This window comes from Pantherophis guttatus, chromosome 6 (assembly GCF_059756535.1).
Source record: "Pantherophis guttatus breed Tessera chromosome 6, ASM5975653v1, whole genome shotgun sequence".
Taxonomy (NCBI): Eukaryota; Metazoa; Chordata; class Lepidosauria; order Squamata; family Colubridae; genus Pantherophis; species Pantherophis guttatus.
Genome location: NC_142068.1, coordinates 64,781,235 through 64,807,705, shown reverse-complemented (window position 1 = coordinate 64,807,705; position 26,471 = coordinate 64,781,235). Strand labels below are relative to the sequence as shown.

General features: G+C 37.3%; 1 protein-coding gene across 4 annotated transcripts in view; it reads left to right on the top strand.

Moving 5' to 3' along the window:
* The first annotated feature begins 404 nt into the window (after positions 1 to 404).
* TCERG1L (transcription elongation regulator 1 like) overlaps positions 405 to 26,471 on the top strand; it is a 183,575-nt gene continuing 157,508 nt past the window's right edge. For all 4 annotated transcript variants that reach the window (XM_034436484.3, XM_034436485.2, XM_034436483.3 and 1 more), the window contains exons 1-4: positions 405 to 933; positions 3,741 to 3,887; positions 8,371 to 8,551; positions 25,820 to 25,984. In XM_034436484.3, the coding sequence (XP_034292375.1) occupies positions 610 to 933; positions 3,741 to 3,887; positions 8,371 to 8,551; positions 25,820 to 25,984 (817 nt within the window). In that variant the 5' untranslated portion in view covers positions 405 to 609. The remainder of the gene's footprint in view (positions 934 to 3,740; positions 3,888 to 8,370; positions 8,552 to 25,819; positions 25,985 to 26,471) is intronic.

Genomic DNA, 26,471 nt, shown 5'->3' with positions numbered 1-26,471 from the left:
GGCTCACTCAGTACTTTCCTTCCATCAAACGTACTCCCTGCTTCCCACCTTCTCCCACCTTCCTTTCCTTGTTTCTCCCTCCCTCCCTCTTTCTCCCTCCTTTCTCTCTCCCGCACCGATCCGTTCCTTCCCCCCCCCCTCCCCGCCATCCTTCCTCCCTCTCTCTCCGGAGTGCCTTCCCGCTTTCTTGCGAGCCTTCGAGCGGTGCGTTCCTTCGCCTTCCTCCTGCGCCCTGGTCTGGAGAAGGCAAGAAGTTGGAGGAGGTTCTCTTCGTCAGCCAGGCAATTGCAGCAGGGCTGCGACTCTTCTCTAGTTTTGGGGCTTCCTGCAGCGGCAGCGGGGGTGTGGTCAAGGCAGGAGGGGCTGCGAAAGGGGGAGGAGCTCCGAGCAGAGCCACAGAACGAAGTCGGAGCCTCGCCGGCTCCTGAGCCGCCGCCGCCGCCTCCGCCGCCTCCGCTCGAAGCTTTCTTCCCGAGCGGGGGCACTGATGGGCATCGCCGCCTTGCCACAGCTGCCTGGGATCCAATCCTGTGCCTGGGCTGTTGCCGCTGCTTGCCTTCGCTGGAGGCGCCCCCCTGAGAGCGGTGGGATCGTACTGTAAGATGTAGAATGCGCCCAGTGCTTAGAGCCAAGCGGCAGCAGCCTCTCCTGTGGCCCGGGAATGCGGAACCCCCAGCACCTCCTTGGATTTGGATGGTCCCGAGCGCGTCTGGGCTTTTTCGGATCGGAGGCGCTGCCGGGGTAGTGCCCCCTCCTCCTCCTCCTCCGCTGCTGCTCTCTTCGCCTCCTCCTCCTCCTCCCCCACCTCCCCCGCCGCCGGCCCCGTTGATCCAGGGGGTTTCGAGCTGGCAACTTCCCTGCGATCCTTTTGTGCCTTTGATGGCATCGGAGCACCACTCGACCGTTCACCAGCTCCCGTTTCTGAACGGACAGGTAAGAAAAGCGACTTTTCCTCCTTTTTCTCTTTTGGTCCCTTAACCATCGCCATCGCCGCTCCGTGCTTTTCTGGTTTCTTGGATGAGGGTTGTTGATGGTGAGCGCTTCTTGACTTCCTCAGACTAGACAGGTCTGCCCCACACCCCCGTGTAAATCGTTTAAAATACAAAAAGAAAGAAAGAAAGAAAGAAGCCCCGGCGGTGGGAAAAAGAAATGTGGAAGACAACCTTAGGATGCGTAGGTAGGAAATATGTAACGTCAGAAGCAACTTCAGTCGCTGTCCGAAGAGCCCTGGTGCTGAAGTTGTCTGCTTCATTTTTCCGACTTGCGGACGTGAGGCTCTGCTTTGGCAGAGCTGTGCCTTCTTTCCACAAGACTTAAAAATCCTGGCGCGGGAGAGACTACATTAAGTATTAATAAGAATTTATTGCTAATGCTGAGCTTGTAATTTCCACTCTTAAACCACATAAACAGCGCACATTTTTTTACCTTCCATGTGTAGAAAACATATTCACCAAATATACTGCCTTCATAATAAGATTGCAGTCTTTTGACAGTTAAGGGTTGTTTGCTGCTAATTTATAATAACATACTTGTACCGACTTCCTACTGAGTTGGATCTGTTCCTTTAAACACAAATCCTGCTAATACCACCTAACTTGTCATAAGAGCAGGAAGATACATTTTACAATAAGCAACAGAATTTGCAAATGTTTACTATGCCAATTCCCACTGAAAAAAAACCCTAAGCAACATAAACCAGCCTACTGCAGATGAATTCCTGTTCACAAAGTGGCTAATAATCATTAGATTCTCAAAAAATTCATAGTGAAGTATCATCAACATAAATTGGAACCTTGTATTAAACTCATCTAAATAAAAGCAAGGTAAATATTATTCTAATATTTCATTAAAAAATTTTGCCATGAGGTTAAACAAATCTTACATTATATAGTCAATATATTGGTTCTGCTGTTGTGTTCATTTAATGAATTTTGGGAAAAGGAACACATTTTATGCATTTCCCCCCAGTTCTTAAGAATTTTTCAGAACGGAGCTGATTTAGAAGATAGGTTGCCACATAGCTATCTCCCCCATAGCTGTTATATCAGGATGCTGCCACTAGAGGTATTTAGTGACTAGAAACTTGTGTTTCCCTTCATGTATAGAGATCTGCAAAATATTTATTTTAATAATGGAAGAGTGTGGGTGGTTACTTATGAATCTCCTTATTAGGGGGCAACCCTTTTTCCATTGATTTGACTGAGTTGCCTGAGACAATATTGGTCAGACCTATAAAGAAAAATGCTGTGATCCACAAATAGTAGCTTCTAATGTGATGTTTATAGCATTCCGTAGCAGACATTAACTAATCTTGATCAAATATTAATTTAACCAATACATCTCATTAGCATTTTTTAATGAATGCTTCCATTATTTATCAGGATTGTAAAGTGAATAGTTAAAATAGTGGTAGGTGATTGAGATTTGCCTTTAAAATTAAATGTGTACATTCGATTTCTTCACCTTGTGGTAAAGAAATAATTGTGAATAATTGTGGAATTATTGCTTGCAATGCCTCAGACATAGGTTTGATGCTATTTCATTTCAACGTTATGAGATCTAAATTTGTTGGGTTATTTTCAGCTTCTCAGTAAAACAGCTAGAAACATATGCTGGCACTTAATAGACTGTAGAAATGAAGCTTGGTAGTGAGTGAAGCCCCCCCCCCTTTTTTTTAAATAGAAGAATTTTTAAAAAATGTAATTGCATTGAAGCAAATGAACATTTTGGTCATTCATGATAATGCAAGGTTAAGAAAGAGTAGTGATGAATGTTTCAATCAAAAAAAGCTTTTCTTTTCATGTTTGTTGTCTGTTTATTAGATTACTTAAATCTTTATATTTGGATAGCAGTATGTTTATACAGCTGTCATTGGCTTGTTTTTCAAAAATATTGTATTGCTTTCTGAAAAAAAACTCATTATAGAAATTTCACAGTAAGAATAGAATATGAAGCAGTCACTGCTACATCTGTTCAGGGACCTAACCTGTAGCTCATCATGAGCCATCAAATCAATGAAGTCCTACATTTTTTCATGGTTATATTTGGAACAGTAGAGGTATATTCATGGCATGTACTTCTCCACAATCCATTGTGCAACCAAGTCAAGATGTTGTGCATTACACAGGGGACCTATGATTTAAAATGAAGTTATGGTAAGGGATAAATTCAAATCGGTTGTGTAAAATCCTTCCAAACCGAAGATTTGTTTTGACTCATATTTTCTATTATCCACATTTTATTTTTTTAAATGTTTTTTAAATTTCTCATCTACCTTACAATTTCTCCATTTCTTTACATCTCTCATTAAGTGCTTGACTGTCCATGAATAGGATTTTCATCTGCACCTGAATAATGGATGAAAATCGATACGTCTCTCTGCTGCTTTACTCAGATTCAGATATTTCTCTTGGTTTGCTACATTTGCCAAATGCAATATTACTTCAGACACATTACATATGATGGGCAAGTTTAATAAACTGCCATTCATCATCATGAGTTCTGCACTGTCCCATGTTATACAAGTAAACAGCAGTAATAGTTCAGTTCCATAAAGCATACATTTTAATAACCTTTTCATGTTCTGATGGAAACATTAGAATATATGTGGCTTTATATAGCATGTGTTTTTAAATAGTCTTGAAATATAAATAAGATCTAAAAATGAAAACAAAAAACTTGCAAGTGCTATAGATAAATTTAATATAGAGAATTCTAACTGTTCCAAAACTTTATTTCAGTGGATATTTGGACCTCACTCTCCAGTAATTGGATTTTCTCCTTCCTCAAATGTGGAGTTTGTTCCTCTTTTTCCTCATGTGTATACTACCACCGCTCTACCACATTCTGGGAAAAGTTGGGTAGAAAAGAGATTACCAAATTGCAAGGTAAGTTCTACTTTTACTATTTTTGAAGACTTTGCAAATAGGAATTTCTGAAAATTACAAATCACCCCAATCTGCTTTTATGGTACAACAAAAAGCTTTTCTGTGCATACAGCGTTTAAAATACTGAGTCTGAAATGTTTAGGGTCTCCTGCTTGAGCAGGGTGTTGGACTAGAAGACCTCTGAGGTCCCTTCCAACTCTATTATTCTATGTTTTATATCCTATTATATCCATAACCATATTTATGATGGTTCCTGTATTCCGGGACATTAAATCACCTTTTGCAACCTTCCTGAGAAGCAAAATCAATGGGGAAGCCTTGTTCACTTAACAACTATGCTACTAACTTAACAAGTGCAGTGATTCACTTAACAACGGTGACAAGAAAGCCTGTAAAATGGGGCAAAATTCACTTAATAACTTTCCCACTAGCAACAGAAATATGGGTCTCAATTGTGGTCATAAGTTGAGCAGTAGCTGTATTAAAATAACAACAGGTCTGACATTCAATATTAAACTTGAGAGCTGTAAAATTTACAACTATTGATGATAGCAAATATTCTAACTTTGACCAGAGATCCAAATGGAAGATTTTTTTTAAAAAAAACCCAAATCTTTATTTTATTTCAGCCCAACAGAACGATTTGAAAGTCTTTATTTAAACAGAATAAAAATAAAACTACAGCTATACATTAAGATTAAAAGCAAATTCAGTCCAACAAATGATCTAAAAAGATTAAAATAGTTATGTGTTTATCTATCCTTTCATTTTTTCTTGACCTTTCAAGTGCTTAGGTCTAGGAAGTGGATCAAAGACCTGCAACTATTTTAAGGCAGATAGATCCTTCAAAGATTGTACAAAATACTCATCCTTTTTCAAGAGGAAAAAAAAGTGCCATTTTTGTGCACTCACAGCAGGGGTGAAATCTATTTACCTTCCTTACCAGTTTGGAAGCGCATGCGCAATGCACACATCATGTAAAATCAGGAAGTAATGACATCCGGGTGGGTGGGCGGAGCTTTCCTCCACCATTGCTACCGGATCACTGAACCAGCAGCCAAGATCACTACCGGACCGGGTGATCCGGTCCGATCCAGGAGCATTTCACCCCTGACTCACAGGTTGCAGTTCTCCACCATGTTTGTTGATGGTTGTCAAAAACTGAAAGATATTGCTGACTTGACTAAGTCTAATGTTTGATCTAAAGGGACGTGTAGTAGCAACAAAAATATCAACAGCCTATCTCTGGTGGAATGGGACAATGCAACTATTGGGTAGCATTACAGCAACACAAGAATAATTTAAAAAATGATGCAACTTTGCTATGGGCCAGGATAGCCAAAGAAACCCTCAGCTCAGCTCAGGCAATGTTGAGTCTGGAGAGCTTTCCAATGCAAGGAAGTACTTGTTCTGTAAGAACAATCTGAAGGCTTTTAGAGTGACCTCTCAAATCCCGTCTCTAAAGTTAATGATGAATGATTAATAGAGAGACTGAAGGGGCTTAATTATGATTTTATTTGAAGATGAATCCTATTAACTGTATTTCAAGAAATTAACTGTTAAACTTTCACTTCTGATTTTACTCTGGTTTTGACTGCATGCTGGAGTGCTGTTTCTAAAAGAGTGGCATTTACCCTTTCAGTGGTGGCGAACCTTTTACTCACCGAGTGCATAACCCCCCCCCATGCACCATCTGCGGATGGGCGTGGTTTTTGTGCACGCAATGCACACGTGCGAATGCCATCTACGCATGTGTGTGCTGCGCACAAGTACCCTTGCGCATATGTGCAAATGCGCTCGCATGCTCAGGAGAGCTCCGAAGACCAGCTGGTTCTCCTGAATTGCACGCATGCACACCAGCGGCCCAAACACCAGCTGGTGTGCACGCACATGTGCAGCTGCAGGTCTGTTGGGCAACAGCTCGCATGCCCAGAAAGATGGCTCTGTGTGCCATCTCAGTCACGTGTGCCATAGGTTTGTCATCACAGGGATAGGGTATTCTACTTCTGGAGTGGCAGGTGGTTCTCAGTGATTAAAGTATATAATCAGTATGTATCTAGAAATTAAAAGCCTTGGATCAAGTAATAGAAACATCAGTGAACCATCCTAGATTATTGCACTGAGCCTAAGAAATAATAGCATCTAAACAGATATCCAAAAGAGTCTGCCAATATGCGATCAACAGTGCCAAGATTTTGGTCCTTTGATGTGCCTAGTAAATTTGCTCAATAAACATTAAGATTATTTTGAAACAAGTTGCATAATTATATCCATGCAATCATCTTGAAAGAATTTGGAAAAATTTGCCAGTGCTTTTCACCAACCTGGGTAGAAAGTAAGTCAATACTGCAAGAAGATGTTTCCAGCTTGATTTCTGAAAAAAGATGATCCATACACCAATTCAAAGACATCATGATACTTGACAACGTGTAGCAATGACAGTCACTAATCCATTCTTCTTGAAAACAATTATCATTGTAGTGAGCACTATATTTAAAATTCTTCATGGGAACCAGAACTGAACTGATACACCTGTACCAAAACAGTTTCTGAACATTTGATATGTTTCACTAGAATCAAACTAGAACAACTTCATCTCTATCTGAATCTGAGCTTCAACTAAAAAAATATGTGATGATTTAGCTTCTAATATACTGTATCTATCAGATTAAGGTTGTAATAGGTAACAAAATTATTGTAATAGGAGACAATGTTGTCCATCAGTATGAGAATTAAATTATGTCTGCATGTCTGCATATAGAACATAATTTAGGATGCCTCTGGATAATTTTTATCCATAGCCAATACAGGAATCCATCATTTTGCCAACCTATTCTTGATATTATATTTTCATAAAATATTTTCCAGCAGCTACCGGTAATAGTTGATAAAATTTGATCAGCATAAAGATTTCTTACATATTTGGACATCTTTTTATCTTATGTAGATTTATTAAGAATATTTTATATGTTGCAAATTACCATTACCATGTTAGTCCATGCAGAAAGGCTGAAATCCAAATCACAGTTTTAAATGGGTTTGAGAATTTGTACGTGCTTTGTGACTTTGCTTTCTTTGAACATCAGATTCTGATTTCATATATATATATATATATATATGACTTCTTGGTTTCAAAAAGAGTTTGTTTTTTGGCATGGCAGGCATGGCAGGCAGAGATTGACATTTGGCTCAAAGCCTGAAATTAAGATTCACTTATTATCTAACATCAATATATTCATCTGAATTGGTACATGTACCTAAATAACAAAAAGCTTCCATTTGTTTTTAATAGAGCATACTGTAGCCAAATATTTTTAATCCTTGCTTGCATTAGCCAAAGTTAAAAACAGGCCTTGCTAAATTTGATTGGCCTTTTAGTTAGCTCACCTCTATAGGACAATCTTATTTTTATGGATGATGAAGATGTGTTCCAATATTGAAAGCAGTGAAGATTCCTAAAGGTAAAAGCCAGAAATAAGGGGTGTTTGTTGTAACAAAAAAACCTCTGCCGCTTTCTGTCTGTCATCGCACATATATAATAGCATGACACTCTTTTTGTCATGTTGATAAAAGCCTTCAATCTTGCAGATACCTCTGGCCAGAAGAGAGGAACTATCATTTTATCTATTTAATTTTTTTTAATGCTGCCCAACTCGTTTTGCTTGTTTGCTTCTAGATGGAAGTTTATTTGCTTCTCATTTGAAAATATTTCCAAAGATTGGGAAAACTGAAAGTCTTCTAAAATCCTCTAGAGACTTTCTCACCCTGATACATCTCTGATATGTCTCTTTCCCAGGGGTGAAATGCTCCAAAGTCTGCTACTGATTTGCTTCGCCACCAGTTTGCTGCGTGCATGTGTGGTGTGTGCCAAATGCGCGCCTTGTGCGCATGTGCACCATAGGTGCTTCCGTGCAGCACTGAAATAGGAGGCTTAAGCCTTTTTTAAGGTAAGTAGAACAGCAGGAGGGGGGAACAGCTGTGCTGCGTGATTTAGATTTGCTAGAAAGCAGAATTTCCTGTTTTCTAGCGAATATAAATTACGTGGGACAACTGATTGTCAGAAATACCGGTTCGCCCGAACCTGTAGCTTTTATTACTACTGGTTTGGGCAAACTGGTCCAAACCGGTAGCATTTCATCCCTGCTCTTTCCTCTTTATCAACCACAATATAGGACAGATTACAAACATGTCCACAATAGCTGGAAAAAATGTTTGGACTCAATCTTCACTTTCCAAGGATGAATCTTCATATATGAAAAAATTGCAGCTTTCAACAGCTGAAAAGTATTTCTGAATAATTGGAGAGCTGGTTATTGATTGATTGATTGATTGATTAAAATTGAATGTAGATGACCTTAGATATGTTTTTGGAAATCCCCTTGAAACATAGGCTAGCAGTTAACAGATGGAGATGATTTTATTTATATGAATGAATGTATTTGTATAGAGATATATTTCCTTTTTTTATATATATTCTGTGCAGATTTATTTGAACAACACATTTGCTCTTGATTCAACATGGATACATCCCAAGGAACTAAGAATCTACCAAGGACATGAAAAGCCTCTTGCTACAACAAACCAAGTAGCTGTGGCAGTATCTAGGCCAGCCACTGCTCCCAGGCCTTTTCCTACAGTGGTATTAACACCTCAACCGATTCCAGGTTAGTTGTAAATAAATAACATTTGAATTGCATACATTCCTTCATGATGATGCTAGAATTTGTCTGGAGGCAAGCATTTCAATGACGATCATCTCAAATGTGCATCATCTCCAGAATGTGTAAAACTGTGACATGTGTATTTGAACATCAGAATATTTCTCCATTTAGAAAGTATTTTTCATTGAGGGAAAATTTAAACCGCATGCCATATTACACATTGTTCTTGAAGTGCGGTGTGAGATGGCATCATCCAAGTCAGTGTTTCTCGACCTTGACAGCTTGAAGATGTGTGAACTTCAACTCCCAGAATTCCCTAGCCAGCAAATCCTGGGCGTTGAAGTCCATACCTCTTCAAACTGCCAAGATTGAGAAACAATGATCTGAGCTGTGTAAGCTGCTTCTAAAATCTTAACATCATAGAGATGAAAGGCCACTGAATTCAACTTTGACCCTATTTGAATCCAGTTTTCTCACAGTTTGCTGTCCAGCTTCTGTTTCAACATATCCAGTGAAGGAAATTCAGGAACGATTTTGGTAATTGGTTTCAACTTCAAATTACTTTTACTGATAATTGTTTTCCTGACCTTTTCCTTGAAAGCTTCTAAGAGTCATATGGAAAGGAGGTGGAAAGCCGCCTTGGCTAATTTGATTACCTCCTCTTTGAATGTAAAAATGATACATATCTTTCCCATGGTCTGTTAGCAATAAGAACCATTACTAAGCAATGTCACGTACAACCATGGATGACAAATACATGAACATCTCCAGGTGGTAGCAAGAAACAAAATGACACTTGTTGGAATAATTTAGGAAAACCTGCTGTCAAATTAGAAGTCTTATATTTCTGCCTATTTCTTGATGTCAATATTGACAAATAAAGTAGAACTATAATTACTTTGTATGGTTTGGAAACTACAAATCGTTTGTTTTTTTATAACCATATTATGCTGTTGCCTCATGTTTATTTCGTAAGAGAACAGTACTTCCTTACATGTTTTTCAGGAGTGCACAGCTTGTTACTTTTTTAATGTACAAGATTGAAGGGTTGTTGTTCTTGTTGTTGTTTTGAAAAGATGAAATTAATGTGGAACAGATAAATGAGATGCAGAGCTTCAGGAAGGCTACATTCTTCAAAGCTTAAAATATAACACAAATATTGTGTCTATTTATATCTTCTTGTAGATGGTAACTCTTGATAGCTAGGTAATATGAGTCATTCTCCAAGCTTGTGGGTTGATTTCCAAACATTCCGTTACCAAGCTAGGTAACATGTTCAGTGGAGTTTTCAAACTTTGCACTGAAAATGTTACCTAGCCTGGTAACGAAACGTTCGGGAACCAATCTACAAGTTTGGAGAACAAACCTTTACCCTCATCCTACACCCAACCTACAGATATTCTCCACTATTGCTTTGGGTAATATACATTGGTCAAAAGGAAGTTCATACATTATTGAACTGAAATGTAGGTAACATTATGTGCATCATGGTTTAACTTTTTCGGGGGAGTACTGCACAATTTTCACACAATTTTATATGATAATGTGAGCACTAAAATAATACCAGAGAGAGAAAACTGACCTATAAGAAAGGCCAAATGAAAAACAGAAAAAAGAAATGGCAAGGCAAAGTATTACAATATGGCAAAGTATTATGTGGCCAGTACATGAAAAATACAAATAGCAAGAAAGCAGATAATAACAAGACCTGGTAATGGCCAAGAGCAGGAAAGTTGAAGAGACAAAAGAGACAATTCGGGGCTGCATAAGACCAAGGCTTAAGAACAAAGGCATACAAAGCCAGAATTGAGAAGACAGCAATAGACACCCAATGCCATCTCTGCAAAGAAGCTGAATAGACTGTGGATGATCTAATTAGCTGTTATAAGAAGGTTGCCCAGACTGACTGCAAACAATGGCATCACAAAGTAGCAACAATGGTGCATTGAAATATCTGTAAGAAATTTTTCTGCGAGCCAGAAATGGTAGGACTTCAACACAGTCAAAGTAACAAAAAATGAAGGAGCTAAAGTGAAGAATTCAAACTTTAGAATTCAAAGAGATAAGAACTTGCCCTATGATATTCCAGGCTTAACAATTCTCAATTAGGGTGTGTGGTGGGGAACAACCTCTGAACAGTGGACATTGCAATACTTGGAGGCAGCAGAATAAAAGAGAAAGAACTGGGTCACAAAATTTAAAAACCTGCAGAAAGAAGCAGAATGACTATGTGGCAAAAGAAAGCAAAGCTAGTACAAACCTTGGGTACAATCCCAAAGCATTTGGGGCATCATTTGAATAATATTGGCATTGACATTAGTCAATTACAAAGGGCAGCTTTATTTGGAACAGCTTACATCCTTTAATATTATCCAAGAACAACATCTGCCTAACCCAGTCCTTGGGAAGGACTCGATAGGTGGATAAAAATGCCAAATCAAGTCTAAATATCTAGATGATTGTGTGACCAACCAGGATGTTTTGAATAAAAATGATGTGACTTCCACAAGATTTTGGCAGGATTATCGCTGACATGTTGTATGATTTCGCCAGATAATTTCAAGACCTTGGGTGATCTTGAGGAGGAATACCAACATCTCTTAGATCTCAAGAGATTTATCAAAATCTTGACTAATTTATGAAATTTCAACCATATTTTAAATTTAATTCAACTAGGTAGGAGTTCTGAGTATCATCTAGGCTTGTGGAAGCAAGTGATGTAGCAGTGCATAACCTGATGCATATAAAAATAAATTCTACAGATATCACAGTACAGAATTTTATTTGTCGTCCTTGGCAGTTATGCAGAAATAATTGTACCTATATATCTCTATACCTGATTGTGGGGAATGAAAAACAGTAACAAGAGGAACAAGCAGGAAATATCATTTAATTTAAATGTATTAAGTAGCCTACAATCAGTGTAGCTGGGCAAATATATATATATATATATATATATATATATATATATATATATATATATATATATATATATATATATATATATATATATATATATGCATTACCGTTTTAGCCAGGGTTTTTCCTACGTAAATCAAGATGTTTGTATAGCCCAAGAATTAAGGGAGACTAGAATAGATCTATTTCTGCCTTATTTGGCTTCATCGGCTAGCCACACCCTCATTTTATGACTCCTCCCTGTAACGGTCAAATATTTATTTTGTTCATTTTTTCATAGGTCTATATGTGCATTACTGTTTTAGCCAGGGTTTTTCCTATGTAAATCAAGATGTTTGTATAGCCATAGTTAAGTGACATCCCAAATCACTATATATATAATTAGGGATACTGAGAAGTTGAGAATAGAGAATTTTCTTTATTCTGTCAATTAGCCTTTTTTTATTTTATCCTTTTTTCAAGTTGCAATTGACTGAGTGAAAAAAGACTGCTAATTCATTACGAAGCAGTGAAAGTTGGCAAATGCTCACTAAGCCAGATTTGGCAGTTGCAAATGACCTGGAAGCAGAAACTTTTAATTTTCTGGACGAAAGAGTAATGAATCATTATGTTCTATCAGATAAAAAGAAACTGTCAAACACTGCACAAATTGAGTTATTGGGGGTGGGGGGAAGCATAGCTTATATTCCAGTACCCCTCCACACTCTGTCTAATCAATATAACTTGTTTAGAAGAGGAGAAATGGTTCAGACTTTATACAATGCAGAAAAATTATCAACAACCCAATGAATCATACTATTATATGGTAATTTAGATGTAGCCTTTTTGCATGATATGCATTAGTGACCTTTCCTCATTCAGCATGACATTCAACCAAATTATATATATAGGTTTTGAATTTACTTGGTCACTTTACTTTTTAAGTAAAACAAGTGTATTAATATGTCAAGATGAGCAGCTATTGAAAATGTTGCTTTTCTTTCTTGAAAGCAGTGAAGGTTGATTATAGGCTCCCCCAAATTTCATTTATTTTAACAGCCAAAGGATATGGGTGGGCTTTGAAAGGCTTATGTGTTTTCAGAGAATAACCTGAAGATATCCTACCCCTAAATTTCATTTTATAAACGATAATAGATTTGGAGAGTCTCTTCGGAGATTTGGGGATCTTGTTCAGTGTCATTACTAGCCACCATTGGAGAACCAATGATTTTCAGAGCCTTAAGATTTGGAGTGTATCCATCAACACTTGATTAAAGGCCCAGTATGAAATGAAACCATGCCATTATGTGCTCAATCGTTCCCTTTTGGTCAATTTTTCAGTTTGGTTCTAATAATAAAGATGGCTTCTAAAAAGTATTCTTAGCATCCTTACATTCACACTGGTAAACCATCTTGATAGTTTTACTTCAGACCTGGAAGAAACCTATGTCCTCTTTTCCTGCTATCTGATTAACTATTGCCCTAGGCCTTCAGAAGAACGAGAATGATATTGTGGCTTCTGCCACAGAAGAAAAACAAGGGTTTGAGTAGATTATAATGGTGTTGTCAGGGTTCCAAGTAACGTACCCACAGCAAACAAAACTCCAAGGCAGGTAGACTCTTCAAATAGTTTTATTGTATATGCCATATTGGCACAGGCTGGTGAAAACCGACTCTAAATGTTCCCACGGTTTTTACCTAATTAAAAGCAGAAGTTTTTCACTTTCTCAAAACAATCAGTTGCATGGTCCAATCGGGATACAGTCCTGTTGCTAGGTGGCCTCAGCCCCTCCTTCTAAGCACCTGTGGGAATGTCCTTTGTTCCCAAGAGAAAGTATTTTGTTTTGGCTACAAACGCCAGCTATCTCTACTCCCCCCTCCATATCCCTTAGCTCCAGTTGTGGCAGCCCTGAAGCCTCAAAATGGACTCTCAGTCAGGTCAGCTTCAGGGTTGACAGGTGTTAGTGATGATAAGAATATGAATTGTAAAGCATTTATTCTAAAGCTAGAAAATACATTTAATTAATAGATTTTCTGGTTTCTCCATATTTTTCTTTCATGAAAGAGTTTTTCTCTTCTCATTTACAGGATACTTTTGAACTTATTTGACACCATTTTGAGTTTTATTATGGCCAGGTGGGAGAGGCTTCTGATGCTGTTCTTTCCCCCCCCCACCTCATTACTCACTAGGGTCACCTCAAAATGGCGAGGGGGCATTGCTTTGAAAATGCTTTTTGAAACCAAAAGTGGTTTTGGTGAAATGAAATGGCCACATTCCTTCATTTCAACTGTTCTGACTGTTCCTTATGGTAGCTCCAATATCCACAGAAGAAGCCTCCAGTAAGACAAATTCCCCCAGATGCCATATGCCTTGGATTGAATTGTGAATGGAAAACAGGGAAGCTTCAGTCCACTGGACAGAAGAAAAGATAGAACAGTTGAAAATTCATCTCTGCTATTATTTCATAGCAATGATCTCTGAAATAGTTCTTTAGGGGGGAAATGAAATCAAGTCCTTTTCTATCACAATGGGAAATGTTAGAATCATTTTATGATTCCTTGATTACTGTTCTTTGTTTTTTGTTCCTGAATTCCAGCTTAACTAGGACCAAATCTCAAATTTGCTAGTGCTTTCTGTTCCTTAAATTCATTTTTATTTTCCCTCTATGCCACTGATGCACAGACTGACACTGACAAAACACTTTTACAAAATGAAGGGAATGGAGAAGGCTTATCTTATTTCATCTGAAGAATGCCAATTAATTAACTGTTGCCAATTACACTGACAGCTCAATTGTAACTTATGCCAAACACATTATGGCTTCAGAATATTAATGAGATAGTATGTATGACTGCATTGTGATGCTTCTTTTGAGATGTACATGAGTTCCTGTGTATTTGTTGATACATCACAGAAAAAAAAAGAATTGTGATTGCAGTAAAATGTATTATATATGCAAAGATGGTAATGGATGGATGGATGGATGGATGGATGGATGGATAGATAGATAGATGATAGATAGGAGATAGATAGATAGATAGATAGATGATAGATAGATAGATAGATAGATAGATAGATATGATAAATGATAGATATTTAGATATTTAGATATATGATAGATAGAGATAGATAGATAGATAGATAGATAGATAGAGATGATAGATGATAGATATTTAGATATTTAGATATATGATAGATAGATATAGATATAGATAGATAGATAGATAGATAGATAGATAGATAGATATGATAGAAGATCATGATAGAGAGAGCGAGACAGACAGATAGATATAGATGATAGCTAGATCATGATAGATAGATAGATAGATAGATAGATAGATAGATAGATAGATAGATAGACAGATAGACAGACAGACAATAGATCGATAGATAGACGATAGACGATAGACGATAGATGATAGACGATAGATGATAGACAGACAGACAGACAGACTGACTGACTGACTGACTGACTGATTGATTGATTGATTGATTGATAGAAAGTAAATCTGGGTCTGTAGATAGTTCTTCAGGTGATTCAGAAGTTGGTTTTCTGTATAGCATTATCACAAAGCAATGAGTGAGAATCAAGTAGGAAAAAAACTAGGTGCAAAGAATAAACTGAAAAACAAAGCAAGATTCCTTACCGATAGTGAATAATTTTGTTTTGTTTTGTAGGTTCCACAAATCAGTTGGATTGATAGACCAATCCTAAGGCTATGATTATTTTAGATAGGTGCTTCAGTCAATAATTTTGTCACTCATCACATGTCATGCTTAGAACTGAAGATCTACAATATGAGTCCCATAAGCTTCTGACTACAGTTTTCTTCTGTGAGTTCACAATAAGCATACATAATTAACTTCCCCCTCCCAATTTTCTTGTCAACTGTGAAGTAGGTTTGCATAGAAGGTTTGGTTCCAGTGCAACACCTAAACTGTTGTACCACTAATAAAGCAAAGACCTGAAAAGATCTGGCATTGTTCAAGCACTAATGATCTTGGAGAAAGTTAAGTATACTTTCCCTCCCTTTCCTTCAATTTTGGCAAGCTTATTGCCTTTAAATTATTGAAGGTGTATTGCCTTAAGTATATATGTTGCTGAACCAAGGGAGCAATCATTTGTTATTGTTAAAACTATTTCTAATTTGAGTTGCATAAATAACTTATTAGAGGGAGACAAATAATATTAAACTAGTTTTCTGCTTTGTGACTAATTTAACATGTCTGTTTTCAATATATAGTTGCTTAATATCATTAGAAAAGAGTTCACCATTTTTTTTCCAAAGGAGAGAAGGTTTTATGGTCTTGGTTTCTACAATGATAATTGATGGATTTTTTTTAAAGAGAGTAATATTGCTATATTTCTGCTTGTCAGAAATTTCATTCTATGCAACAGTGATAGGCATCTTATAGGCATCTTCCACAAAGACCACATGGACATGTTTATTAATGAATTCAAAGCATCCATTAAGCTTTTGAATTTTCAGATAAATGCTTCCACATTTAGTCACATTTAAAGGCAAACCACGAGGACATCAAAATTCACTGTCATCAAATTGAGCAACAATTCTCAAGAGGCTACAACTCATTCCCAATTTTACTATTGCTTGTAAATCAGTGTGTTATGCCACTATCATTTTTTAGACGGACACAGCTGATTGATATGTTGAGAACTGGTGAAAATAGGACTTTGGGGAAGCAATGGTGAACTGAATGATGGCCATGGTGAAAGAGAAGCCACTGGGTAGATTGACTCTTCAGAACTCCTTTTCAGATCAAGAAAAGGACTTGATCACCCGCAGGTTTGCTCCATTCAAGGCTTTCCATAAAGAGATCATTAAAAAAAATCTTCAGTTCTGATGCAAAAGATTGAATGGCGACCAGAGGCATGCCTGCTCGGCTCCAAGCCGGAAAATATCAGAAGAGACTCATGGTATCTGGCTGTACATAGTATCACAGCGGTGAGATTGGCATATGCTCAATTTTGGAAAAATCAAAATATCCCAACAGAGGAGACAATTATAAAGAAGATCTTAGAATGTGTGGAAGCAGATAAATTGACTAAAAAATTAAAAGACAGAGACCAAACACAAACATGTTTATCCTGGGAAAAATTTTATAAGTGGTTAGAGAAGAGGAAATTATAACCCACACTAGATGAGGAATTGTATCCATTGAGAAACCTATATTGTACAAGTAAAGTGAGGTCGGATAGACCTAATCAACGTACAAAGGTATATAAATTGTTCTGTCTTCTCCAGAATATAATATGGAAACATAGTACCGAATATTAGGTTATTAAGGTACTACATAGAGGTATGCCTGTTTTCTTTTTTTGTGTGTGGTATTGTCTTGTATTTTGTGTGTTATTTATATGATGTGTTGTTTTCTCTTTTTAATGGAAAATGTAAATAAAGATTATTTTTTTTTAAAAAAAAAATCTTCAGCAGTTTTGAGAGCTGTGGGAGTTAGAGGAAAAACTATCCTACCTAAGCTGCAGTTTGGTACCTTCTAAGGCATGGAGTGTTAAACTCGATTGCATTACGTGATGGTTTTTGCCTTTGTGGAAACAGGGTGGGCGTGGCCTGCATGTGACACATCCGGCTCATTGGCCGTCAGTTTGACACCCCTGTTGTAAGAGACACTGGTTTTTTCTACTTCCTGTCTACTCCTTTAGGAAGTTGTTTGTTAGTGAGTTACTGGAAGTTAAGAACCTTCTGAAAGCCAAACTTCATGATGTCAGAAGAGTCTCCTTCTAGTCTAGATGAAAAAAAGTTTTATATAAGTTTAAAGATTGAATAGAGGAACTTTAATTTTTGGAAAACAGCAAAATGGGAACAAGAATGTTGAGTTTAGAAAATTAAGTGGCTAGATGGACTTGAAAGAATATTTCTTGAAGCAAGTTATATATATATAATGTATAAAATAAAATATATAATTTTGTAAGAAATCTTTCCATGTGAAATTTTCGCTGTTTGGAAAATAAATATATGCAAAGTGGGAATTTTGAAGGTTGAATAGATGGAACAAGAGAGAATCAAAGATTATAGTTAAAGGAGAAGACATCCATTAATATACAATGGAGCAATATTATTTGACTATGGAAGAAATTAAGGTAGTTTGGAAACAATGGGAACAGTGTACTCAGAAATTACATGATTGTTTAACACTAAAATATGGATTTAATAGAGAATATAGAAGAAGAATTGAATTTACTTGATAAAACAGAAGTTGAGGCTGAAGTGAATTTGGATTTGAAGATGGATTTTTTAAAAAATGCCGGACTACAAGAGTGATACAGAAAATGATGCTGTGGATTTGAAAATGGAAAAGGATACTACAATGGGTTTACATTTGAAACTAGCCAATGTCTCAATAATTAAAGAGGACATACAAACAGAATATATCAGAAGATTGATGTGGAAAACTCTCTTATCTTGATTTACAAAAGAGATGTATTAAACTACAGAAGCTGTTCCTGAAATGAGATACCACTTAGCGTTTAGGCTTATATACTGCTCACACTACTTTACATCCCTCTCTAAGTTGTTTACAAATATCAGCATATTGCCCCCAACATATTGCCCCTCATTTTACCAACCTCAGAAGGATGGAAGGCTCAGTGAACCTTGAGTTGGTAAGAATCGAACTGCTGGCAGTCGGCAGAATTAGCTTGCAATACTGAATTCTAACCACTGCACCACCAGATAAAGTCAAAATTATAAGAAATCAACTTGTGGGACATTATTTGACATGATTAAACATCAAACTTTTAAAAGTACAGGAAAGAACTTGACAAAGAATTTTAGAGAGTGATTTATTTGTTAAATATATATGCCACCCATCTCGCTATCTAAAATTATTAGAAGAAACAAGAAGCAATATTATAATGATATCTGTAAGACTCTGAAGGAAATAAAGTGGAAATATAATGATCTCTACAGAAAGCAACTTGTTCAGAAATCTATCAGAACGCTCATTGATAGAACAGCTGCAAGAACCTCTCCATCCCAGCTCCTAGCTTTCCAAAATTAAATAATTGATTTGAACTATATTCACAACTTACTCAGTTCAAGAAATGTTAAATATTTGTATATCAAATTACTTCTGATTTTCAATAGAAGAAGAATCATTAACCCCATTATCCTAGCAACCTGGATAAATACACAGTGGGCAACACTTTGGAAGAGACCAATCTGCATATCAATATCAAGGAATGGAGACTTAAAAAGAGTGTGCAAATTCTTGTATAACAATATTATTATACAATATTATTAAATTCACATGCCAGTAAAATATTGCTTACAATCATTCAGTGTAGTTTATTGGCATTCACATAGAAAGAGAAATGCCAGATGTTCATACTTGGTTTAGAAAAGGCCAAAGAACAAGATATATTACTGCTGATGCACACTGGAACATTGAGAAATTGGGAAAACCAAATAGAAAAAAAGAAAGGAAGGAAGGAAGAAAGGAAGGAAGGAAAGAAGGAAGGAAGGAAGGAAGGAAGGAAGGAAGGAAAAAAGAGAGAGGAAGAAAGAGAGGAAGAAAGAAAGAAAAGAAAGAAGGGAGGGAGGAAAGAAAGAGAGATTGAGAGAGAGAGAGAAAGAAAGAGAGAAAGAAAGGAAGGAAGGAAGGAAGAAAAAAGGAAGGAAGGAGGAAGGGAGGGAAGAAAGGGAGAGAGAAAGAAAGAGGGAGAGGGGGGAGAAAGGAAAGAAAGAAAGAAAGAAAGAAAGAAAGAAAGAAAGAAAGAAAGAAAGAGGTCAGTAAGTACTGATCCCTTTGTAAGTACAAAGGGATCAGTTGTGTCAGACATGTCAATCTGTGGAATATTTTAAGAAAATGGGAATCCCATACCATCTTATTATCCTCATGCAAAATTTATGCATAAGGCAGGAAGGCCAGAATCCATAGAATATGGACATTCAGACTAGATCCAGGCTGACAAAGGAGAGACAAGTCTGTACAGTGTTGCCTTATTTATTTAACCTATATGATGAATGTCTGTCAAAGGAGTCTGGTTTGGAAGAAGATAAGCATGGTTTTAATACCTGGGGATGAAACATCAATAACTTATGCTTTGCTGATGACAGTACTCTGCTGAAAATGCAAATGAGCTGCAAGCTTCACTAATGAAAATAGAACAGTGAAACCATGGGGCTAAGATTAAATATAAAGAGGATAAAAGTAATGATGATAGGTACAGTGACAGACTTTAGAACTGGCAATGAAGATTCTGAGATGGCAGGTAACATCTGCTTTTAAGGATTGACTATCAACAGTAAAGGAACTTTAGTCAAGAAATATGTCTCTCACTAGCATTTGGTAGAGCAGCAATGAAAGCCTTGGAAAAGATATTTAGATGTCATGATGTGTCTAGAATTTCGAAGATTAGAACTGCATGACAATGATTTCTCTGTGATATTCTATGGAAACAAACTTGGGCTTTGAAGAAGCTATAGAAGGATATCTTGACAGATGATCAGGATCAAATTATCACATTATGTAAAATCTTGGTTCTACTTAGAAGTCCATAACGTTAGGAAACATGGAAGGAAAGAGGAAAAGAGGATAACCAGAAGCAATGTAGATAGACTTAATTATAGAGGCAGTGGATGAGCAAGCGGAAGATCTGAAGGGCCTGGTTGGGAACTGATAATCCTGGAGAACCTCTAGTTACAATATAATTGATATTTATTCTTTGATTCGATCAATTGAAATAGGATATATAAGGGAGGCTGATTGCTGAAGAATTGATGCTTTTGAATTGTGATGACTGAAAGGAGATCAAATCAGTTAATTCTAAAGGAAATCAACCCTGACTCTTCTTTGGAAGGACAGATACTGATGCTGAAGCTCAAATACTTTGGCCATCAAATGAGGATTCCCTGGAAAAGATCCTGATGTTTTGAAAGATTGAAGGCAAAAGGAGAAGGGGACAACAGAGGATGAGATGGTTAGATAGTGTCATGGATGCAGTAGGCATGAGTTTGGGCAAGACTCCAGCAGTCAGTGGAGGAGAGGAAGGCCTGGATGTGCTGTGGTCCATGGGATCAGAAAGAGTTGGCCAGAACATAGTGACTGAACAACAACAAAGGATATATTGCATATATTACTGGTTTGGAAATGGGAAGTGATAGTAACTATAAATCTGTGTGGATCATGGTCAATCTGCCTTAGGTCAATCTGCACAGCCTTCATCATTAGGATATACAGTATATAGTGAAATCAAAGCCAATCCACAGATGGCACCAAGGCTACTGCGAAGTTGGCTGAGATTTGCAATTTTGGGATCAGCAAGTAGTGTAAATGTGTTTTGTTTTAGAGAGCCTATCTCATCCATCCAGAGTGACGGGGTCCATAAAAGACACACAGAGAAACAAAGGAAGATATGTGATCATGGGAAGAGTGGGAGAAGACTCAAGTCCACATTAGATTCACTTTATCCTAATAGTCACCTAGTTTCGAAGTGTTTTCCGTATATACTGTAATAACAAGTATTTTTTTGAAACAATATATTTAATTACATTGCAGATTTATTTCATTCTGTACGTTTCTTCCTTCTTTTATGTCTGTAATAATGAATTGCTTATAGGCAGTGTTTGAGGGGAGGCTGATTGCTTCCAACATAAAGATTTTCTGTATCATGTCCTGATGTTTTTTAGACTTCTGTTTCCTGACATTCATGAGAGCCTTTGAAATGTTTGTCAGACAGCAGATGAACTGGAGTGATAGAGCAAAAGCAATCAATATCTGTATGGCATTAAACAACAGCAAGAGCAACAATTAAGAATGACACAGCAATGCTCTTTGCTGGAGAGCAATCGTATGTATAATCCTGGTTACCATTAACTTCAGAATATATCCAACCAGGACCCGGCAGCCTTCGTCCTCTTTTGAAATCAATCGAATTATCTTAAAACAGCAAAAGAAAATCCATTCAGAAAAAAAATGAGATTTTTCACAGTTATTTCAATGGCACTTTCTTCCCAGCATAATTATTTAAGGATCGTATAATAGATATTAACTTATCTATTAGATATTTATTTATTACTTTCGTTAACTATTAGATTGATAGCCCGCCTTTATTTTTATACAACTTCCAGATATACAGAATGCCCCTACCTTTTTTATTTTGTCCACAACAATCTTGTATGCTGTATAATTCCTTAATTCCCTTTTGTGAGACATGCTGCACAGTACTTTTCTCTTGCAATACATACATACATACATAGTACATATGGATTTAAAAATTCCAAATTGTTTCTATTCTCTCCCCCCTCCCCTCTCCCTTCCTCCTTCCCCTTCACTCACCCACCCACCAGGGGTGGGTTCTAAAAATTTTTACTACTGCTTCTGTGGACGTGGCTTATTTTGTGGGCGTGGTTTGATGGTCATGTGACAATTCTTTAGGATTTAGCAGAGGTACTGGTCTACCAGGCTTTTAACTGCTTGCAGAGCTGTACCGGTCTACCCATTTGTTCTTGGAGCATTCCGGTCTACCCATTTGTTTTTGTAGGCACCAGTCTACTCATTTGTTTTTGGAGGCACTGGTCTACCCATTTGTTTTTCGAGCAGACTGGTCTACCACCACACTGCCTTTTAACACTGATCAGCTGTAGGACGGCCCTTTGAAGCCCCAGCAAGTGTTTAAACAATTTTTTTCCTTCTAGCCTATCAGCTGGGACTTGGGAGGCAGTGAATAGATTGGGGGCGGAGCCAAATAAAAGGTAAGAATAATGCGGGGGGAGGGCTGGAGGGCCCAGCTCCCAAACAAAGAGAACCAGTTCGGTGATGTCATATTGTCACCGCTACCGGCTCGGCCAAACCGGGCTGAACAGGGAGGAACCCACCACTGCCACCCACCCACCTACTGTTTTCTGATTCTGTCAACATAGAAAACAGTTTTGAAACCTTGTAGTAGAACCTGTCTTGTAGTAGAAATGAAAACTACCTTCCGCCACTGACAAAAGACAGTCTACTCTCCATAAAAAGTTAATGGAGACCTAAAGCATCCCACCTGATCTTTGCAATGTATAGGTACATATGATCTAGAATAGCTTTTTTTAATCCTTTGCCCTCCAGATGCATCATGTTGCAACTTTCAAAACTTACATAGCAATTGGGTGCAACAGGTTGGTGCAAGGTTGACAAATCAACCATATCCAGGATAGCCTTACAGGATTCATTCATTAAAAATACATTTAAAACCATTATTTTCCATTAATTAAAATGTAATTCTAACATTAAAGAATCCTTCCCTATGAAAAGATCAGCTGCTTAAAATAACTCTGACGAACGAGATCAGCTACAGTATTGACAATCAATGTTCTTAATTTTGATGAAGATATACTTACTTTTATTGCAACTATAAGCTAACTATTGATTTTACTCCCAAGAGAACCATTGGTGAGAAAGGTTTTTCAGAGTAGGAATATCGCAAGTCTTTTATTGACATTATTGCTTTTCTGTTTCCTGTTTTTAATCACAATTTTAATAGATATAATTATTTAGATGTTCATATGCCATAATGACAAGAAAGTCAGTTGAAGTATCCAATCTTTAAGTTCCATTAATTAAGAAGCCATAAATGTTGTTGTGATCATAAGTGAAACAGCAACAAGGAATAGTTCTAGGATTCTGCTGATCTTCAAAAGGAATCCTAAAACATGCACCTGTTATGAAATATCTAAAATCATGAGTCATCTCCAACAAGGCACTTGGCTGACTTACTTGTTGCCTTAATGTCTGAAGGACTTCCTTGTCAATTAAATAGATTTGCTGAATAACATAATAAGCTAATGATTTATTTAAATTTGTTTCATAAATTACCCTGTGTAGAGATGAGAACAGCTGGCATTTGTCAAATTAACTTTCCTTAAGTTTTTTTTTCTTTCCCTGTTTTTGAGCTATGATCAAGCAAGACATGTATCCCCTATCCTCCCAGAAAGTAAATATTACGAAGAAAAAGCATTGGAGATAATTTCCTCCTACTAATGAAGTAGTATTTCTACATTATCAATTATTGAATTCAGTTTTGTTCTTTGGAAGAAGATATACTGCAATAATATCCTTTCCTTTTTCATTTTGGAATCAAGTGTAAAGGATATTTTGAATATATGCTGGCTTCCCTGATTTGGTACCGTCAGATCTATTACAACTTCCATACTTCTGAGCCAGGATTGGTTGATTCAGTTTGTAACTATAAATTCCATTAACATGGAGGTTGGGATAGGTTGTGTTGCACAGAAATCACCTACATTTGCATGGAAAAATTCACTAGGCAGCACTGTTTTCATTCAGTCACTGCTTCACTGAAATAATATACATTTATTCATTTATTACAATTGTGTTGGGCTTGGATAGAATGACATAACAATATTCTTTCTCTTAAAAGGACACACCATCTTAGTAGCTGTGTCTGTCAGCTGTCACTTTATGTTTGCTTGTGTGCTTTACTACCATGCGGTAACAGTCTTCCTTGAACTCTGGGGTGGGTGGATGATAGAATGCTGGGGGAAAGTGAAAGTAACCTCTGTATCTCCCCGAGATGCTGCTTCAAGGTCACCCAGCTGGGAGAAGAAGGCAGCTGCATACCAATCTATGCTTGAAGTGACCATTTTGAAAATATCTTGCTTGAACTTGATTGGTCATGGAGGGTCAGCAATGGAAGGCAGTTAAGGGAGGGAGTTGAATTTAGGGATTTTGGCATGCAATTCTCAGGCAATCGCTATGCATTACTGTAATGCACTTGATTTCTAATAAAGCTATTTGTCAGGTTTCGATGTCGTCTCAAATAAAATAAATTGCATTTCCAAACAAATAGTCTTTGAAGAAATATTTCATTTTATTAAGCACGACAACCTGTCCCCGATTGTGGCATTGCCAACAATGACTTCCTGACCCCAAACCTTCCCTTTCCGTTCCCCAATTCTCTAGGTCTCATTGTCCCCCTTCCAAATCACTCTCCCCATATCTACTACTTCAGCTCCCAGGAATGTCCCCCCTCCCATCTCATCTCCTAGAGGATATTATCTTCAGGGAAAATAAGTAGATGAGAAGTCAAGCGTCCTCTTGCCAGCTGCCCCCTCTTCTCCTTCTTATATCAGCACTAGAGTAAATGCAGGTTGAAGTGCTGACACTATTCTTTTCTTAACAAATGGGGCCAAGGATAATTTCTGTTTAGAGATTTAAGTGATGGTCGGTTTGACAATGTCATTTGTCCATCAACATTTTTTTTCCTTTTTATTGTGCCTTTTCTCTTTCTTCCCACTTTCTTAGGGCTACCAGTTAAAGATGAAGAAAAAAAAAAGATTAACACGAGAAGCTGCTTTTTTTGCGGCCATTTTTTACAGCTGAGATCTGTTGACACAACCCATTCCCCTCTCCACATCCTCTTTCTACCAACATGCAATTTCTCTTGGTTTCTTTTAGATAATTTCTACCTTCTCTCCCTCCTTTGCTCCATTTTGTGTCTTTGCTCTTTGAGACAGTCCTCTTCTTTCTAGCTTCTCTCTCTCTGTGCCCCACCAAGAACATCAGGATCAGTTTGTCTAAAATCTAAACTGCAAACTTCTCCATCTAGTTCAGTGTTTCCTAACTTCATCAATGTGAAGATGGATGTATCTCAACTCCCAGGATTCCCAAGACCTCCGAATCCTGGGAGTTGAAATCCAACATCTTAATGTTGCTGAAGTTGAGAACCTAGATCTCATCCATAATTTCATTACTTTGGCCTTCCTCTAAAACTTCACTCTGCCGCCTTCTTCTTCATATAAGTACTTTCATGGAATTAAGCCCACTCACTACTAAAGGTATTTCACACCAAACGTGTGTATACTCTGGAACAATAATAACTGAAATGGTAACCATGGAGACAGTTATATCACTAAATTATATATGGTAGCCCCATTATGATACTGCATTTCAACTCCTAACACCTAATTCTGCCTTTGAAAACAGGTTTCAGAAAGCAGTATATTATTCTTTCCCCCACTCATTTGTATAGTGCCTGATTTTCAAAAAAAAAAAATGCATTGCATTCCATATTGAGCAAGAATTTTAACCTGTACCGTTTTAAATCAAAATTATATTGCATTGATTGGCCTGCAGTAATTTTGAACTTTCATACCTGATTCATTGTTGTTCCTACACAAAAAGTGGGAAACTTGGTTTGTTCTATAAACCAGGAAAAATATTTTTTTTTTCTTCGTGTTAGGAAAAAGAAAAAAGAAAAATACTTTGAAGTAATCCGTCATCAAACCATGATGACAGAGCTGGACTGCTAAGCAGTAAATTTTAAATGAATGTTGAAGAATTCAAACGTGCAATGAACATAATCTGATTCATATATTTTTTCTCCTTTTCAGCTGGTTCCCTTAAACAAACTGGAGGCAACCAGACCATTGCCTTTGCAGCAGCCATGCTGTCCATTGATGCTGAGCACCCTCAGGGACCACCATCAAATATCCAACCATGTCATGTGCTGACTTTGTCACCAATAAAAATCCCAGTTTTGACATCACCTTTCCAAGGTATGAGTTTTTGCTTGTTAATCAATATAATATTTCAGTGCTGTAGGAATGAATTGCGGCTAATTGTTTGAAGAATGGTTCCCACAGAAGCCAAACTTCAACTTACTCTTTTAAAAATGCTTAGAATATAGTAAAACCCCATTTGTATTGGGTCATGCGGCAAATGTATTTTGGCCGATAATAGTGAGAGGATCCAAAAGATAAACAAATGGTAATTATGATTAGAATTTTTTTTTAAATGAATTTATCGACTGGGAAAGGTTGATCGGGCTATTTGGTACATAAATGAAGAGAGCCATTGGTAGAAAGGGAAATCTATTTTGTGGAAATCCTATTGAGACAAGAACTGAAGAGATTTGGGGTAGGGGGGAAGAGATGGTAGGAAGCGATGATGGTAAGCCTTAAATGCCAGAGAGCGGTGGTTCTCAACCTGTGGGTCGCGACCCCTTTGGGGGTTGAACGACCCTTTCACAGGGGTCGCTTAAGA